The sequence below is a fragment of the Equus quagga genome, chromosome 13 (genome assembly GCF_021613505.1).
Source record: "Equus quagga isolate Etosha38 chromosome 13, UCLA_HA_Equagga_1.0, whole genome shotgun sequence".
In the NCBI taxonomy this organism is placed as follows: Eukaryota; Metazoa; Chordata; class Mammalia; order Perissodactyla; family Equidae; genus Equus; species Equus quagga.
In genome coordinates, this window is record NC_060279.1 from 16785965 (window position 1) to 16801030 (window position 15066).

The following is a 15066-nucleotide window of genomic DNA, read 5'->3' on the forward strand; positions in this document are numbered from 1 at the left end:
TTCTACAGCAGAGAGGAACCAACCTTCCACAGACTTCTTCACTACAAATGTGTAAGTTCTGATAGCCATAAGAAATCCATATTCCGTATCACTCTGCTCCCATGATCCATCTCTCAGCGATGCAAGGGATTAAGGTGTAATCCTTCACGTTCAGATACTGTTGAGAGGAGTGTCTCCAGTGAACTGGTGTTGGCCATGAGAATTAGCCCATCAGATTCATCTATCTATCACTTAACTACCGTCTAATGTACCCTCAGAAGACAGTGTCCTGGGTATTGGGTAGCAGCCAGCAGAGTACAAGGCAGAGAGGAAGGTGGAGAACAAGGTACAGGGAGTGGGAGGCATGCCCGGGTCCCACAAATGCTTCTGGGTTTATTGCAGGAGCTACATGGACTGGGAGTTTCTCTGTTGGTGATAATTGTGGTGAGGGGAGAGGGAGTTCGTCACTCCACTGGAACCATGCTGACGTCACAGTCATCTGCATAATCAGCTGTCCTCACAGTGCAAGCAGTGGTGTGGGGCAGAGAGGCAGCACTTACGTGCTGACAGCGCCCCTAGTGGACAGGAGAATTTCTAGCCAGATCACAACACTGCCTCTGAGCCCTCACTCCCATACAGAGATGGACTCTTTCTCAAGTCCACTGAATTCCAGGGACATTAAGTTTCTCTGCCCTTGAGGATGGCAATAATTCAGATTACTTCTTACTATTGAGAGATTTAGTGGGGCTGGAAATTTGAGTGTGAATGCAGATTGGAAAGACAAAGCTTAATTGGTTTTTTTATTATTTACTTATTTATTTATTGAGGAAGATTAGCCCTGATCTAACATCTGCTGCCAATCCTCCTCTTTTTGCTGAGGAAGACTGGTCCTGAGCTGACATCCGTGCCCATCTTCCTCTTCTCTATATATGGGATGCCTACCACAGCATGGCTTGCCATGTGGTGCCATATCCACACTCAGGATCTGAATGAGCGAACCTGGGGCCAGTGAAGCGGAACGTTCAAACTAAACCGCTGTGCCACCGGGCCAGCCCGAAAGCTTAATTCTGCTTTCTGAAGGGATTTGCTTACTGTAAATTTCTATTTTATGTGTTTTTATTCAATTAATATATAGTCACTTAGAAAAATCAGGTGAAATATATAAGCAAAAAGGAGAACATTAAAAATCATCTGTACTCCATAATAGGGAGGTGGCCATTGTCACCACTGAGTATAGAAACATAGTTTCAGGAAGGCAGCATGAGGAAGTGAAGATGCATTGGCTGGAAGTCCGAAATCTGGGTTCTAATTCCAGTTCCCCCTGATTGCTGATTGTCATACCCCTTAGCTGAAAGGTTGGGGTTGAACTTTCTGTTAAAGTGAAAATAAAAGGACGTGAATGTGGTTGCACAGTAGTGAGCATCTTTATCTCCTGTCTCTCTCCCTTTTGGTGTATTATCCAAACCCTTGGAGCACACTGCAGAGCTCAGGACTGAGAAGGGGAAACTCTGAGCGACATTTCTGAAGTGAGTCAGGGAGGAGAGAAGTCTAGGGGTTCCTTTGGTTTGGGGTTGCTCTGGGAGAAGCACAGGGTCCACTGCTCCCCTGAGCATCAGCAGGGCCGGACTGGGAAGCACGTGGCCTGCAGGCCTCAAGAGGAGCTGCGTTCGATCACTCTTAATGTTGCTCCTAGTCCTTCGAGGCTGTGGTCCAAGTGAGGCAGGGGCGGCAGAGCTTCCTCCAGCTCCCGCACTCCCCCCCAGTTCCTGGCAGCTGCGAGCTGGTTCTCAGTGGCCAGAGGAAGGGAGAGAGAACAGCAGCACTGACCCAACAGCAATGCGAGGTTGAAAGTGGCACGTATGAGGACAAGTAGCCCCACTTACGCTCCCATCTGGGATGCTCGGGCCCCCACCTTGGCCTGGCACCAAAGCCACATGTTGTTCATTAAAGCACAAACACCCTGATCTCAGACTTTGAAGATAGGAATCACCCATCCCAAACCAGACACTGCCCACAAGTAGGCGAGAGGAAGCCGAAGGTGGTGAATGATTAGCAGAACTGGCAAACAGCTCCGGAGCCTGTGGACACCGAGTCCTGGAAACCTGTGTCATGAGGAAAGCTTAGTTTGACCGCGGGAGCCCTTGGAGGCCCTTCATGGCCTGGCTGCTCCACTGTGAGGGTCCCCTAGTCCTGACCCCCAGCAGCCCTCACTCCCCTGCCCGTTCTCCAGGGGCCCCTGGCACAGCCGCTGCCACTTGTCTGGCATGAAATACCAGAGTGAGCAAGAATGTTTTCAGGAGTTCAGAAAACATGAATTTACTAATTGCTTTGGATTCTACTGAGGGTAGCAGGGTGTATAAAAAATTTTGTGACATAGTTCTTGTCCTCAAAGAGATTACAACTTAGTTGAAGGCACACACCTCTGCACATGCACAAAACACAGACATTAGAGAACTATTTAGACTACCTCTGTTCCATAGAGATTGTCACATGTGTTAAATTTTCTAAAAGCAACATAAAAAAGCATAAAAAGGTGAAATTACTTTTAATGAGATGGGTAACCAAATATTTCCATAATATTTTTCAACAAGTAATTAATCTCAGAATTATCAATGAAGTACTTTGTAATCCTTCTTTCATACTGTCTTCAGACTCCAGCGCATATCTTGCACTTCAAGCACCTCTCAATTCAGACAAGCCATATTCAAGTGCTCAATAGCTCCATGTAGTTATTGGCTGTCTATTGGATTGCATAGATTTAGACAGTATAGAATGACAAGTTGAATGAACTTTTAAGTTTTAGTGAAAAGAGCAGTTCATGGAGAAGGTCAAAGTTTGGTCAGAAATGGCATCTAGAGAGTTACACTATCAACTTGTCAGGCTGTGGGATTTTAGTATGTTGCTTTCCGAAAGCATCTCTTTTGTTTTTCTCCTCAAACCCCCTCAGTACGTAGTTGTATATCTTAGTTGTGGGTCCTTCTAGTTGCAGTATGTGGGATGCCACCACAGCGTGACCTAACGAGCGGCGCCGTGTCCGTGCCCGGGATCCGAACCAGCAAAACCCTGGCCCGCTGAAGCAGAGCGTGCGAACTTAACCACTTGGCCACGGGGCCGGCCCCCAAAAGCCTCTCTTAATTTACTTCCTTTCTTTTTAAAGGCATTATCATCATCATCAAAAAATGATTGTAACTCACCTTGCTGCAAGGCAGGAATACACTGTAGGAAAAGAGAAAGCCAGAGGTGAGAGCACAAGCAGAACCACACAGGGAGCAGGTCCCTAGAAACTGGGACCAGGTTACAGACAGGCCATCTGTTCATGCACCAAACTTTGATTTTATTTCAAGTAAAGATTACTAAGCCTTAGGGTTTGTCACTGAGTTACCAAAACAAGGCTCCCAAGAGACGGAAAATAAGTCTAATTTCTTAGTGTCAAAGGTCATGCATGCTTTATCTCTCCTGGCATACCAGCTCATAATTTTCCTCTGGCATTTTCTATAATGTGAGCTTTTTACCTCATTGCATAACCGTGACTTACGTTTCACAGTTTATATAATTTATATCAGGTACTTTTTGACAATCACATTTCAACAGCTGCAAATTTCTTTTCTTCTGGAAACTTTGGGCAAGGAGGAAGCACGTGCTCGCCTTACCTCTGTTGTACTGAGTTCTGCCCTAATACTACACTATGAACTCATACCCGTGGCTGAGGACAGAACTCAAGGCCCCTGAGTCTGTTTTTCCATGGATCGTTTCTCTTCCAAACAAGAATATGCATCCCCAAATTAGGTGTTACCCTCTGCTGCCTCTTGTTTGGGATTCTTAATTCTGTAATTTGAGAACCCCATTCTAAATTCCAAAATTCCTTGTGGGAGAGACAGCTATCTGACCGCTGAATATTCTTGCTCCCCTCCCACAATGTAGTGTTCCTAGGAAATTGCTGCCCCTACGGGGAGCAAATTGCTCAGCCGCACAGTGACTGAGTTTGGGCCAGTGGGATGCGTGTGGAAGTGATGTACACCACTTCAAGATGTGGACCATGGAAACCTCCCTCCTGTTCCTCACCTCTTCTTTCCATATCTGCTGGCTGAATACAGAGGACTTTGAGGCCCTAGAGGAGGACAAAGTCACAACATGGGAGGAGTCTGGCTTCTGAAAGACCAGGTGAAAGGCTGTCTACTAATTAGGCATGCTGACATTTGACTTTATGAGTGTGACAGAAATAACCTGTTGTGCTGAGCCAATAAGATTGAAGGGTTTATCTGTTTTATATCCGTTAATTAATATACATTGTCTACCAAGCCTCCAAGAGGCCCACTGGAAGCTCATGTAAATTCAACTCCTGGTCATCAACTTTGATGTGACAAACCACCCGGAGGGTTCAATTGATCACTTCCACCCAGCTCTCTCCTCTGCCTTTAGTATCGCCAAGTCTAGAGTTCTCATCAGCCCTGTTCACACCACTGTTTCTGGGGCCCTGGAAACTGAACCCACAAAGGCTGCCTTATGATTACAGACACGGAGTGCAAGAGCTTGATGGTCCTGAAGCTTCTCATTCTCATTGGGATCTCTGCTTCATTTTGGATACAATCTTCCAGTAACAGGGCCACATATCTTAATGAGATAGAGTGCTTCTCATCACTGACCAGAGCTCGATGAACCTTTTCCCAAAACTCATACCACCTGTATTAGTTTTCTATTGCTGCATAACAAATTAACATAAATTTAGGAGCTTATGCAACACAAATTTATTATCTCACAGTTTCCATGGGTCAGAAATCCAATCTGGGTTAGCTGAGTCCTCTGCTCAGAATCTCACCAAGCTGAAATCACGGTGTCAGCCAGGGCTGTGATTCTCGCCTGAGGCTCAGGGTCCTCTCGCAAGCTCACTGGCTGTTGGCAAAATTCAGCTCCTTGTGGTTCGAGGACTGGAGCTCCTAGCTCCAGCAACTAGAGGTTGCTCTCAGTTTCTTGCCATGTGGCTCCCATAGGAGTTCATAGCATGGCTGTTTGCTTTCTTCCTGGCCAACAGGAGTGCATCTCCTTGATGATTCCTCTTCTTGTAAAGACTTCAAAGGTCAGATCCATCCAGAGCAATCTCCCTTTTTCACTAATTCAAACTCAACTAATTAGTAACTAATATGGGAGTGATATTCCATTATATTCAGCAGTCCCACTCATGCTCAAGGGGAGGGGCTTATACAGAGAGTGTACATCGGGGGAGGAACCTTGGGGGCCATCTTAGAGCACTGCTTACCTCACCATCCAATCCTTTTCAATCATTACTATAAGTTGCACTATAATTGTGTCTGTCTTTGTATCTTTCTCATTATCATATTGCTAATCTCTGCGTGGTTCCCTGGAAAATAGTAGCTATTTAGGATTTTCGAATGAAAGAATTAATACTTTGGTCACCTCGATTGAATTTAGAAGATTCTCTTAATTTATTACCAACATGTTAACAAATTAGTCCCTTTTGTTGTGTCTTCACTTTTGTGAAATTCACTTGTAAAAGTTCTTCTCTGGTCATTGTTCCAAATATCTGGGGGTGAATTCTGTTTTAGGCTTCTGACTTCCTGTGCAATTGCTCCACTGGTGTTGCAGATAGAGTCCCAATAGGAAATAGATGGCAATCCAAATGGGGATAATTCAAGGAGGGTTTAATAAAAGGACTTCTTACCTAGATGTGCATAGGTTGTAAGGAAACCATAAAGAATAGTTGAGTAACAGTTGGCACTCTTACTACCTCAAGGCCTCGAGGGAAATGGGAGGGGAGAAGTTTGTGGATGTGTAAGGATGGTGTAGTGGGTGGAATGATGGGCCCTAAAGAGATATTTCTAACTCCTAACGCCCAGAACCTGTGAATCTGACCTTATTTGGAGTAACGGTCTTTGCAGATATAATTAAGGATCTTGAGATGAGATCATCCTGGATTTAGAGTGGGATCTAAATCCAATGATAGGTGACCTTAAAAGAGAAAGGCAGAGAGAGATTTGAGACACAGATACACAGAGAAGACAGTATGAAGATGAAGGCAGAGATTAGAGTGATGCATCTACAAGCCAAGGAATGCTGAGGATTTCCAGCAGTCATCAGAAGCTAAGAGAGAAGCAGGGGACAGATTCTCCCTGACAGAGTCCGGAAGGAACCAACACTGTGTACACCTTGATTTTGGACTTCTGGCATCCAGAACTGAGAGAACAAATTTCTGTTGTTTTAAGCCACTAAGATTGTGGTGGCAGCCTGGGAAACTAATACTGATGGTGGCAGGATACTGCCAGCCCGAGGTGACCACAGAGGCAGGTGCTAAGAGAATAAAAACCCTATTCTTACTGTCTTCTCCACCCCCCTGCTGGGGCTTGTCAGTGGCTGAACATTGCCTGAAGCCAGAGGATAAGGGAGCTCAGCGATGTGCTACAGACTAGGGCAGTCTCCTGGGAGAGCGAGCAGGATGGAGGTGAAAGATGGATTTGGAGGGGCAAACTCAAGATATACAGCACAACTCTTTTTAGGTTATAGGTAAGGTAATCATAAATCCCCATCTGTCTGGAGCAGTTTGGTTTTTACCTGTTGTCCCAGGGCAAGAATTAATTTTGCTTCTTTTCCCTCTCAAGCATCTAGGTTTGAATGATAAATTATATGGTCACTTAACTATAGGTTAAATTCCAGTTGGATCATTATTCAAATGGAGATAGAGTTTGCTGTAGTGTGTGTTGCGTGAGGCAAGGCACCACACTCATCAAGATGCCTTCTCTCCTGATTGCCCTGTGGGCCTGACCATTCTCGACAGGTGTGAAAATTTAACACCTTCTGGAGTTAACAAGAACACGCCCGTCTCCAAAACCTGGCTCATACACTCCATATTTTCTGCATTTAGCTTTTTTCACCTCATCTTGGAGATCTTTTCATGTTAGGGCATACAGTTCTGCCCTGTCCCTCTAACTCCTTCATAGTACTCCATAATTTATTGAATCATTCCTCTGTTGGTGAACATTTGTTATTTAAACTTCCCTATGGAAACAATGCTTCCGTGACCATTCTTGTACATGCTCTTTGTGTAGATGTGTGAATATTTGTAGAATTGATACTGTATTAGAGTTCTTGGCAGGAGACAACAAGAATCCATCTGGCTAGCTTAAGAGAAAGGGATGTATTAAAATAGGTGAATTCGTTCACAGAATCATCAGTGGGGCTGGAGAAAGAGACTCAGTGTTAAGTTTGAAGGACCAATGCCTAGAACTCCACTGTCGAAATGGGCTTAGGTTGCTGCTTCTGGCACTGACCTGAGAACTACAGGGCAAACCAGCTTGATGATGAGAACAGAGGTTACCATCTTTGCCACCACTTGTTTTGTGGAATAGAAATCCCATGCAGAGCCACTTTCCTTCCATTGCTTGCTTCTGAGCTGACGTCTCAACTGAAGGTGAGTAATTGGTTCCATGTCTGTGCCCTAGGTAGCTACGGGGGAGGCCAGGAGTTAAAAGTCAAAACCCACCAAGAAGGCAGGCCCAACAGGGTGGAAACTGATTAGAATGTTGGGAGGATATTTCAAAAATGTTGTTAAGCTCATATGACACATGTCCTCTGCAGATCGCAAGAAGTGGAATTATTTGCTTGAAGGATATATGCACTTTAAATTTTGGCACACTCTGCCAAACTGACTGCAAGAAAATATAGACCAATTTACAGTGTCATCTACAGTGCATAATAGTTTCCCTTTCCCTACATCTTCTCCAGTAATGGGTAATACCGTCTCCTTAACACTATTCACAGTTTTTGACAAACTGACAGTGAAAAAAAAGATCCTACTTTATTTAAATCTGCTTTTTCTCAGAATTGGTTAGGTTATCATATTTTTTTATGTTTATTAGCCTTCTTCTTCTAAGACAGTCATTTATATCATCTGCCCATTTTTTATATTAATTGCCTTTGTGTTTATTTATGTTTGAACATCTCTATATATTCTGGGTATTAATTTTTTTTCCTGTTACACATGTTGAAAATATTCTTCACAGAGTCTGTTTTTTTTTCTCTTTTTCTTGTGTCTTTTACTTACATGATATCTAAATAAAATGGGTAATCGTTTCAGAGTTTTTTTTCTTGCTCAAGAAAGTTTTTCATGTTTTCTGCTGTAAAATATCTTCCTTGATTTCCTTTAAAACATTTTTACAGCCTTGTTGCTCATGTTTAACTTTTCAATCCACATATAATTTTTTTTTTTAAAGCTTCAGTGCATGGTTATATATCCTAGTTGTTAGTTTAGTTGTCTGTGTAACCACTGCCACAGTGTGACCACTGACAGATGGGTGGTGTGGTTCCACAACTGGGAAACGACCCAGCTGCCTCAGCAGTGACAGCCCTGAATCTTAACCACTAGACCTCCAGCGCAGGCTCTGTAAATCTTTTTTCATGAGTTCTGTGAGTTAGAAATTAAGTGGATTTTTATTCCCCCAAATGGAGAGCCAGTTATTCCTCACATTAATTGAAGAGTCCATCTTTAATATGTATTTAATTCTTACACTACCTATTTCTGTTTCTAGAGTCTCTATTATATTACACTATGTTGATTTATGGACCTATCATACTTGTTCTTTCCAACACCACAGTTTTAATTATCGAATATTTATAAAGTATTATGAAAGCTGATGAAGCAATTTATTCCTCATTTTTACTTCTAGGGAAAAAAAGACCTGCACTCCTCTCTGTATTTCTTTCCCAGATTTTAGAACGGTTTTGCTGAGTTCCATTAAAATTAAATTCTGTTAAATTGTCATATTGAGAATTTTTTTTATTGGGAGTGCATTTAATTTAAGAATGTTTCTGTAAATGCAAGTATGTTACCCAGAAGTTATGTTTCATGAGGGACAGTCATTCCTCAGTATCTGTGGGGGATTGGTTCTAGGACCCCTCAGGGATACCAAAGTTGTCAGATGCTCAAGAATCTTAGGCTCTTTGTATCTGTGGGTGCATCCACGGATGCTGGAGGGCCGACTGTGTTACACTGGAAGAAATTCATTAATTATCAGAGATTTGCTTAGCAATTTAGAACTTGGGCACAAAAGACTTGTCAAGATCAATGAGGAAGTGTTTTCTGTGTTTCCTCATCATTTACCATGACTGTATTTAAAAATTGCAATAAACAAATGCAAGCCCAGAAGAAAAATAATAAGAAAGAGCCTAGGAACCAGGTGTAATAGGAGAAACAAGAGGATTAGAAATACTTAGTCAGAGGAACATGTTGTCCCAGGCTCCACTCTGACCTGTACCCAGAAATGTAAGCCCCAGCCAGGCGTGAGGAGGCCCCTCAGCCTTTCCACACCCCCGTGAGCCTGGGGATATAGAGAGAGGAAGTGTGATGTGCACATGCTCTTTAGAAGGATGTGGGATAGTGCATTGTTCTACTCACGCGCTCTAGGTCTCCGTGCTGCCCGCTTTCTACCCATTTTATTCTCTGGATCAGTCACTCCAACCCAGATGACAGAAGCAAGGGCTTGACTTTCAGACCTACCAGCTAAAGTTGCCGCCATGTCTCTGACCAGCAGTGAGTCTTTGGACAAATGAACCCTTTGGAGCCTTAGTGATGGAGACTTTTGGAAAGCCAACAGTGTGTACCTTGTGTAGATATATTAAACAACGATATACAGAGAAACGATTTTAGACAGGCCAGTGGAGTTTATTTTGCACACAGACCAGGAAGAGAGTGGACCCGCTGCTTAGATGATTCAGACTTTAGACCGTGGATGCCTCCCTGAAGGTTCACGGCGCAGTCAGACGTTACCTTTGGGAGGGACAGGAAGGAAGGCTCTGGAAGCAGAGACTTTATTAAACATCAACCACGTAGAGGACAACGTTTTATTCCTCTGGAACACGCAGAGCAAATTCGGTAACTAGGATGTGACAAATTCTCTGCTCTTAAGGAGCCTATGTTTTAGTTGGTGAGGCAAAACTTCCCCACGAAAGACAATATGAGAAACAGGACAAAGCAGAGTATAACAGCAGCATGGACAAAGTAACAGCAGATTTAGAAGAGTTGCTGAAAAGTTCCAGATCAAAGAAGTAGAGGAGAATTTTCTGGAGGAGTATTTCTTGATGGTAGTAGTGCAAGGAGATTTAATGCTGGGTAGAAAACAGCACTGTGCAGTAAATATGTGACTGGCAATAGCATTTTCTAAATTGTACAGCATGTCCTTTGGCAAAGGCACAAGTTAGGATGTGGTAAATTAAGATGTAGTAAGTTGCTGGTGGGGCTGGCGGTGGTTAAACAAGTAGCTAAGCACCTTGCTTTGGCTGGATTAGAAGTCAGGAATAAAAATGTGACAGCATTTAGTAAAAATCGGTTTATGGAAACTTGAAAAATTGTAATATGAAAATATTAATTCTCATTTTATGTGCAAAATTTGAAACATGGTAATTTACCCAAGTTTAAAAAATATATATGAGATTCTTATCACTTCAACCAGGTAGGAAAGTGAATTGTACTATATCTGTTTCCACATGGTGGTGTCACTTTCGAAGGCAAACAGAAATACCCACCATCACAATTTTGATTTGTGAGAAGTCTTTATTCTTGGAGTAAAAGACTGGAGAAGCAGCCGTTGGCAGCATGACTCCTGGATTCCACTCTTTTTCCTTTTATTGCCTTCTCTCCCACCAGGGCTTTTCATGCACACTTACCTATTCCCCTGATCCCCTACCACCACCCACCCCCGCAAACCCCATCAGTGTCCCTTTCTCAGGCCTCTCTCTCCTCATCTCCTCAGCGATTAGAGGTTCCAGGGACAGGAGATGTACCAGCAGATGGAGACCACCTGCTCTCCTTCATGGCCGTTACCTTCTCTGGGGACCAGAGAGGGTACAATGGCCGTGTCTGAGAGAACCCACAACGAGGAAGATGGAGTGGACCATGTGCCAGGCATCTAGGTTCTGTCTCAGGGCGAACTCTTTGAAAGGAGAAGAGCCTGTTCTTCTTTCTCTGCCTGCTCCCCTTCCTGCAGCAAGTTGTAGAGGGATCCTACAGTGCTCGTGGCATATGGAGCTTCTTTAGTCTCCATGAGCTTCAAGTTGGGACTGTGACAACGATGCCAAAAGAAAGAGACACCATAGATTCCCAACAGGCACAAAGCATTGATCATCAAATGCCAGCAGAAGAAAGTGGTGATAAACATGATGTCGCTGATGTCATCGTCCTGCCATGGGTAGCCCGTGACAGGTCTGTACAGAATGAAGGCTGCCTGTATCAGCCAGGAGCCCATCAGGAGAAACAGCAAGGTCTCGATCATCAGGAGGTAAAATGTGTCGGGAGCCCAGAGCTCTACAGTCAACACCAGCATCAGCAGGAAGACCACCAAGATAAGCAGAGAATGAATCTGCAGCTCCACCCCTGATGAGTCCTGAACATGTGACACCAGCAGCAGCAGAAGCACGTAGAAGGTCAGGACCAGGGTACCTTTTTCTAGGAGTACGCATCTCTGAGGCAGCAAGTTCTTGCTCGTGACATCTACACAGCCATTGAGGCTGAGGAGGATGAACATGGTGAGGTGCTGCCACTCTTTGGGGTACATAAATCTCGGTGGCAGCTCCCTGTTCATCAGCTTCAACCCTCCTGTGACACAGCTGATCTCATAAGCTATCAAGAGGGAGCCAGTCACCATCTTCAACAAACCTCTATAGGATAGTTTCCACAGCCTGGCCCATCTTCCCTTATTCCTGAGAGGGCGTGAAGAATACAGGAGAGAGTCATTGAATATCGCAGCTTTGGAGACCACTATTGCCTGATACAGTCCATAGAAGACTAGAAACAGCCCTGGGTACAAATGACCAGCAAAGGTTCCCATTGAACTACAGATCTTGCTAACGTAGGAGAGAAGACAAAGCTCGGACACGTCCACACCTTCTGGAGCCACTTCAAGTTCTGGGCTCTGGAAAGAATTGTCTTCCACCAACTTTTATCATCTTACCCCACCCACTGCTCCCCCACAGGAAGGAAATGTCTCTTGAAACAAGCCTACGCCTTTGATGGCCTAAAGCCTCACTGTTCCATTCCATTCTGGTACATTGGAAACTAACTGGCTTCTGCCAAAGAAGAAAACTGGTGCATGTGCTTGCAGGGGCTCTCCTCTATGGCCCTTGAGGTGCTCTGATCACACTTGTCCCTTTCTCCCGTGGCTTCCTTCCCCTTGTGCTGCCCAGCACCCAGAGGAGGGGGTGGCGGAGCATGAGATGGGGGTAGGGGTTGTCATGGTGTCCAGAGGAAACCTGGATACTTACAAACCCTTGAGTATCCTTCAGTACTTCTCAGACATAACTTTGGTTCACTTGTAAGTTTTTCTTTTTGGACACATATATTTATAAACATTTGGCTATGTGACCATGTAACGGCCTATCTGACGTCTGTTCTTCTCTTATAGACACATTCTGAAGATCACCAAGAAAGCTGCCTTCACCTCTTCCTTTTACCTCTTCACATCCCCACTCCCCTCCCTCCACTTCAACATCTCTACTGGCCAGTAAATGGATGTGAAATTTACCCTTTGATATTGATTTTAGGGACTGTGGTGGTATCGTAGTATGTCAACCTAACTAAGCTTGAGCACGTTTCCCAGAATTTGCTTCCCTGTGTGGCTCCAGGTTGGGTTGGCTACCAGAGAAATTTACTTGAGCATCTGAAGGTGGAAGTCAAGCAGCAAGCTAAGCATTCTCTGAGGGTGGAGGGTGCCAGGTGCCACTGTAGCTGTCGCATCCCGTCACTGAGCTGCTGGCTCACTTCCTTGGTGACGCCTACAGCTCCCTCAGCTTCTCTTAGTGTGAAGGGTACCAGTTGCTTCTGCAGGTCACCTGCCACTGAAGTCTGAGGTGGTGAGAGGCAGACACGGGCTCCAGTTGGTCCTCATGGCTTTCAGTATGTCCTTGCTCTTCCCTCACTTCCTGCCTGCTGATCTGAGGCCCCTTCTACAGCAGAGAGGAACCAGCCTTCCACAGACTTCTTCACTACAAATGTGTAAGTTCTGATAGCCATAAGAAATCCATATTCCGTATCACTCTGCTCCCATGATCCATCTCTCAGCGATGCAAGGGATTAAGGTGTAATCCTTCACGTTCAGATACTGTTGAGAGGAGTGTCTCCAGTGAACTGGTGTTGGCCATGAGAATTAGCCCATCAGATTCATCTATCTATCACTTAACTACCATCTAATGTACCCTCAGAAGACAGTGTCCTGGGTATTGGGTAGCAGCCAGCAGAGTACAAGGCAGAGAGGAAGGTGGAGAACAAGGTACAGGGAGTGGGAGGCATGCCCGGGTCCCACAAATGCTTCTGGGTTTATTGCAGGAGCTACATGGACTGGGAGTTTCTCTGTTGGTGATAATTGTGGTGAGGGGAGAGGGAGTTCGTCACTCCACTGGAACCATGCTGACGTCACAGTCATCTGCATAATCAGCTGTCCTCACAGTACCAGCAGTGGTGTGGGGCAGAGAGGCAGCACTTACGTGCTGACAGCGCCCCTAGTGGGCAGGAGCATTTCTAGCCAGATCACAACACTGCCTCTGAGCCCTCACTCCCATACAGAGACCGACTCTTTCTCAAGTCCACTGAACTCCAGGGACATTAAGTTTCTCTGCCCTTGAGGATGGCAATAATTCAGATTACTTCTTACTATTGAGAGATTTAGTGGGGCTGGAGATTTGAGTGTGAACGCAGATTGCAAAGACAAAGCTTAAGTCTGCAGGAATTTGCTTATTTTCAGTTTTAATTTTAGGTGTTTTTATTCAATTAATGTATAGTCCTTGTAGAAAAACCAAGTGAAACATATAAGCAAAAAGGAGAACATTAAAAATCATCTGTAATTCCATAATCGAGAGGTGGCCATTATCACCACTGAGGTATAGAAACATAGTTTCAGGAAGGCAGCATGAGGAAGTGGAGACGCATTGGCTGGGAGTCAGAAATCTGGGTTCTAATCCCAGTTCCCCCTGATTGCTGATTGTCATACCCCTTAGCTGAAAAGTTGGGGTTGAACTTTCTGTTAAAGTGAAAATAAAAGGACGTGAATGTGGTTGCACAGTAGTGAGCATCTTTATCTCCTGTCTCTCTCCCTTTTGGTGTATTATCCCAACCCTTGGAGCACACTGCAGAGCTCAGGACTGAGAAGGGGAAACTCTGAGCGACATTTCTGAAGTGAGTCAGGGAGGAGAGAAGCCTAGGGGTTCCTTTGGTTTGGGGTTGCTCTGGGAGAAGCACAGGGTCCACTGCTCCCCTGAGCATCAGCAGGGCCGGGCTGGGAAGCACGTGGCCTGCAGGCCTCAAGAGGAGCTGCGTTCGATCACTCTTAATGTTGCTCCTAGTCCTTCGAGGCTGTGGTCCAAGTGAGGCAGGGGCGGCAGAGCTTCCTCCAGCTCCCGCGCTCCCCCCCAGTTCCTGGCAGCTGCGAGCTGGTTCTCAGTGGCCAGAGGAAGGGAGAGAGAACAGCAGCACTGACCCAACAGCAATGCGAGGTTGAAAGTGGCACGTATGAGGACAAGTAGCCCCACTTACGCTCCCATCTGGGATGCTCGGGCCCCCACCTTGGCCTTGCACCAAAGCCACATGTTGTTCATTAAAGCACAAACACCCTGATCTCAGACTTTGAAGATAGGAATCACCCACCCCAAACCAGACACTGCCCACAAGTAGCCGAGAGGAAGCCGAAGGTGGTGAATGATTAGCAGAACTGGCAAACAGCTCCGGAGCCTGTGGACACCGAGTCCTGGAAACCTGTGTCATGAGGAAAGCTTAGTTTGACCGCGGGAGCCCTTGGAGGCCCTTCATGGCCTGGCTGCTCCACTGTGAGGGTCCCCTAGTCCTGCCCCACAACAGCCCCCACTCCCCTGCCCGTTCTCCAGGGGCCCGTGGCACAGCCACTGCCACTTGTCTGGCATGAAATACCAGAGTGAGCAAGAATGTTTTCAGGAGTTCAGGAAACCCGAATTTAGTAACTGCTCTAGATTTTACTGACTATGGCAGGGTGTATAAAAATGTATATGACATAGTTCTTGTCCTCAAAGAGCACTTCCTGTCTCTGCCTGCAGGTTTCCTGGGGTGTGGACAGGCTGATG

At 45.3% G+C, this 15066-nt stretch overlaps 1 protein-coding gene across 1 annotated transcript; it reads right to left on the reverse strand.

Moving 5' to 3' along the window:
- Positions 1 to 10878: 10878 nt before the first annotated feature.
- On the reverse strand, positions 10879 to 14559 carry LOC124249652 (transmembrane epididymal protein 1A-like). Its single transcript, XM_046680814.1, has 2 exons — positions 14507 to 14559; positions 10879 to 11682 (listed from the first exon to the last, which is right to left on the reverse strand). The coding sequence occupies exons 1-2, from the start codon at positions 14557 to 14559 to the stop codon at positions 10905 to 10907; spliced, it is 831 nt and encodes a 276-aa protein (XP_046536770.1). The 3' UTR covers positions 10879 to 10904.
- Between the last annotated feature and the right edge of the window lie 507 nt (positions 14560 to 15066).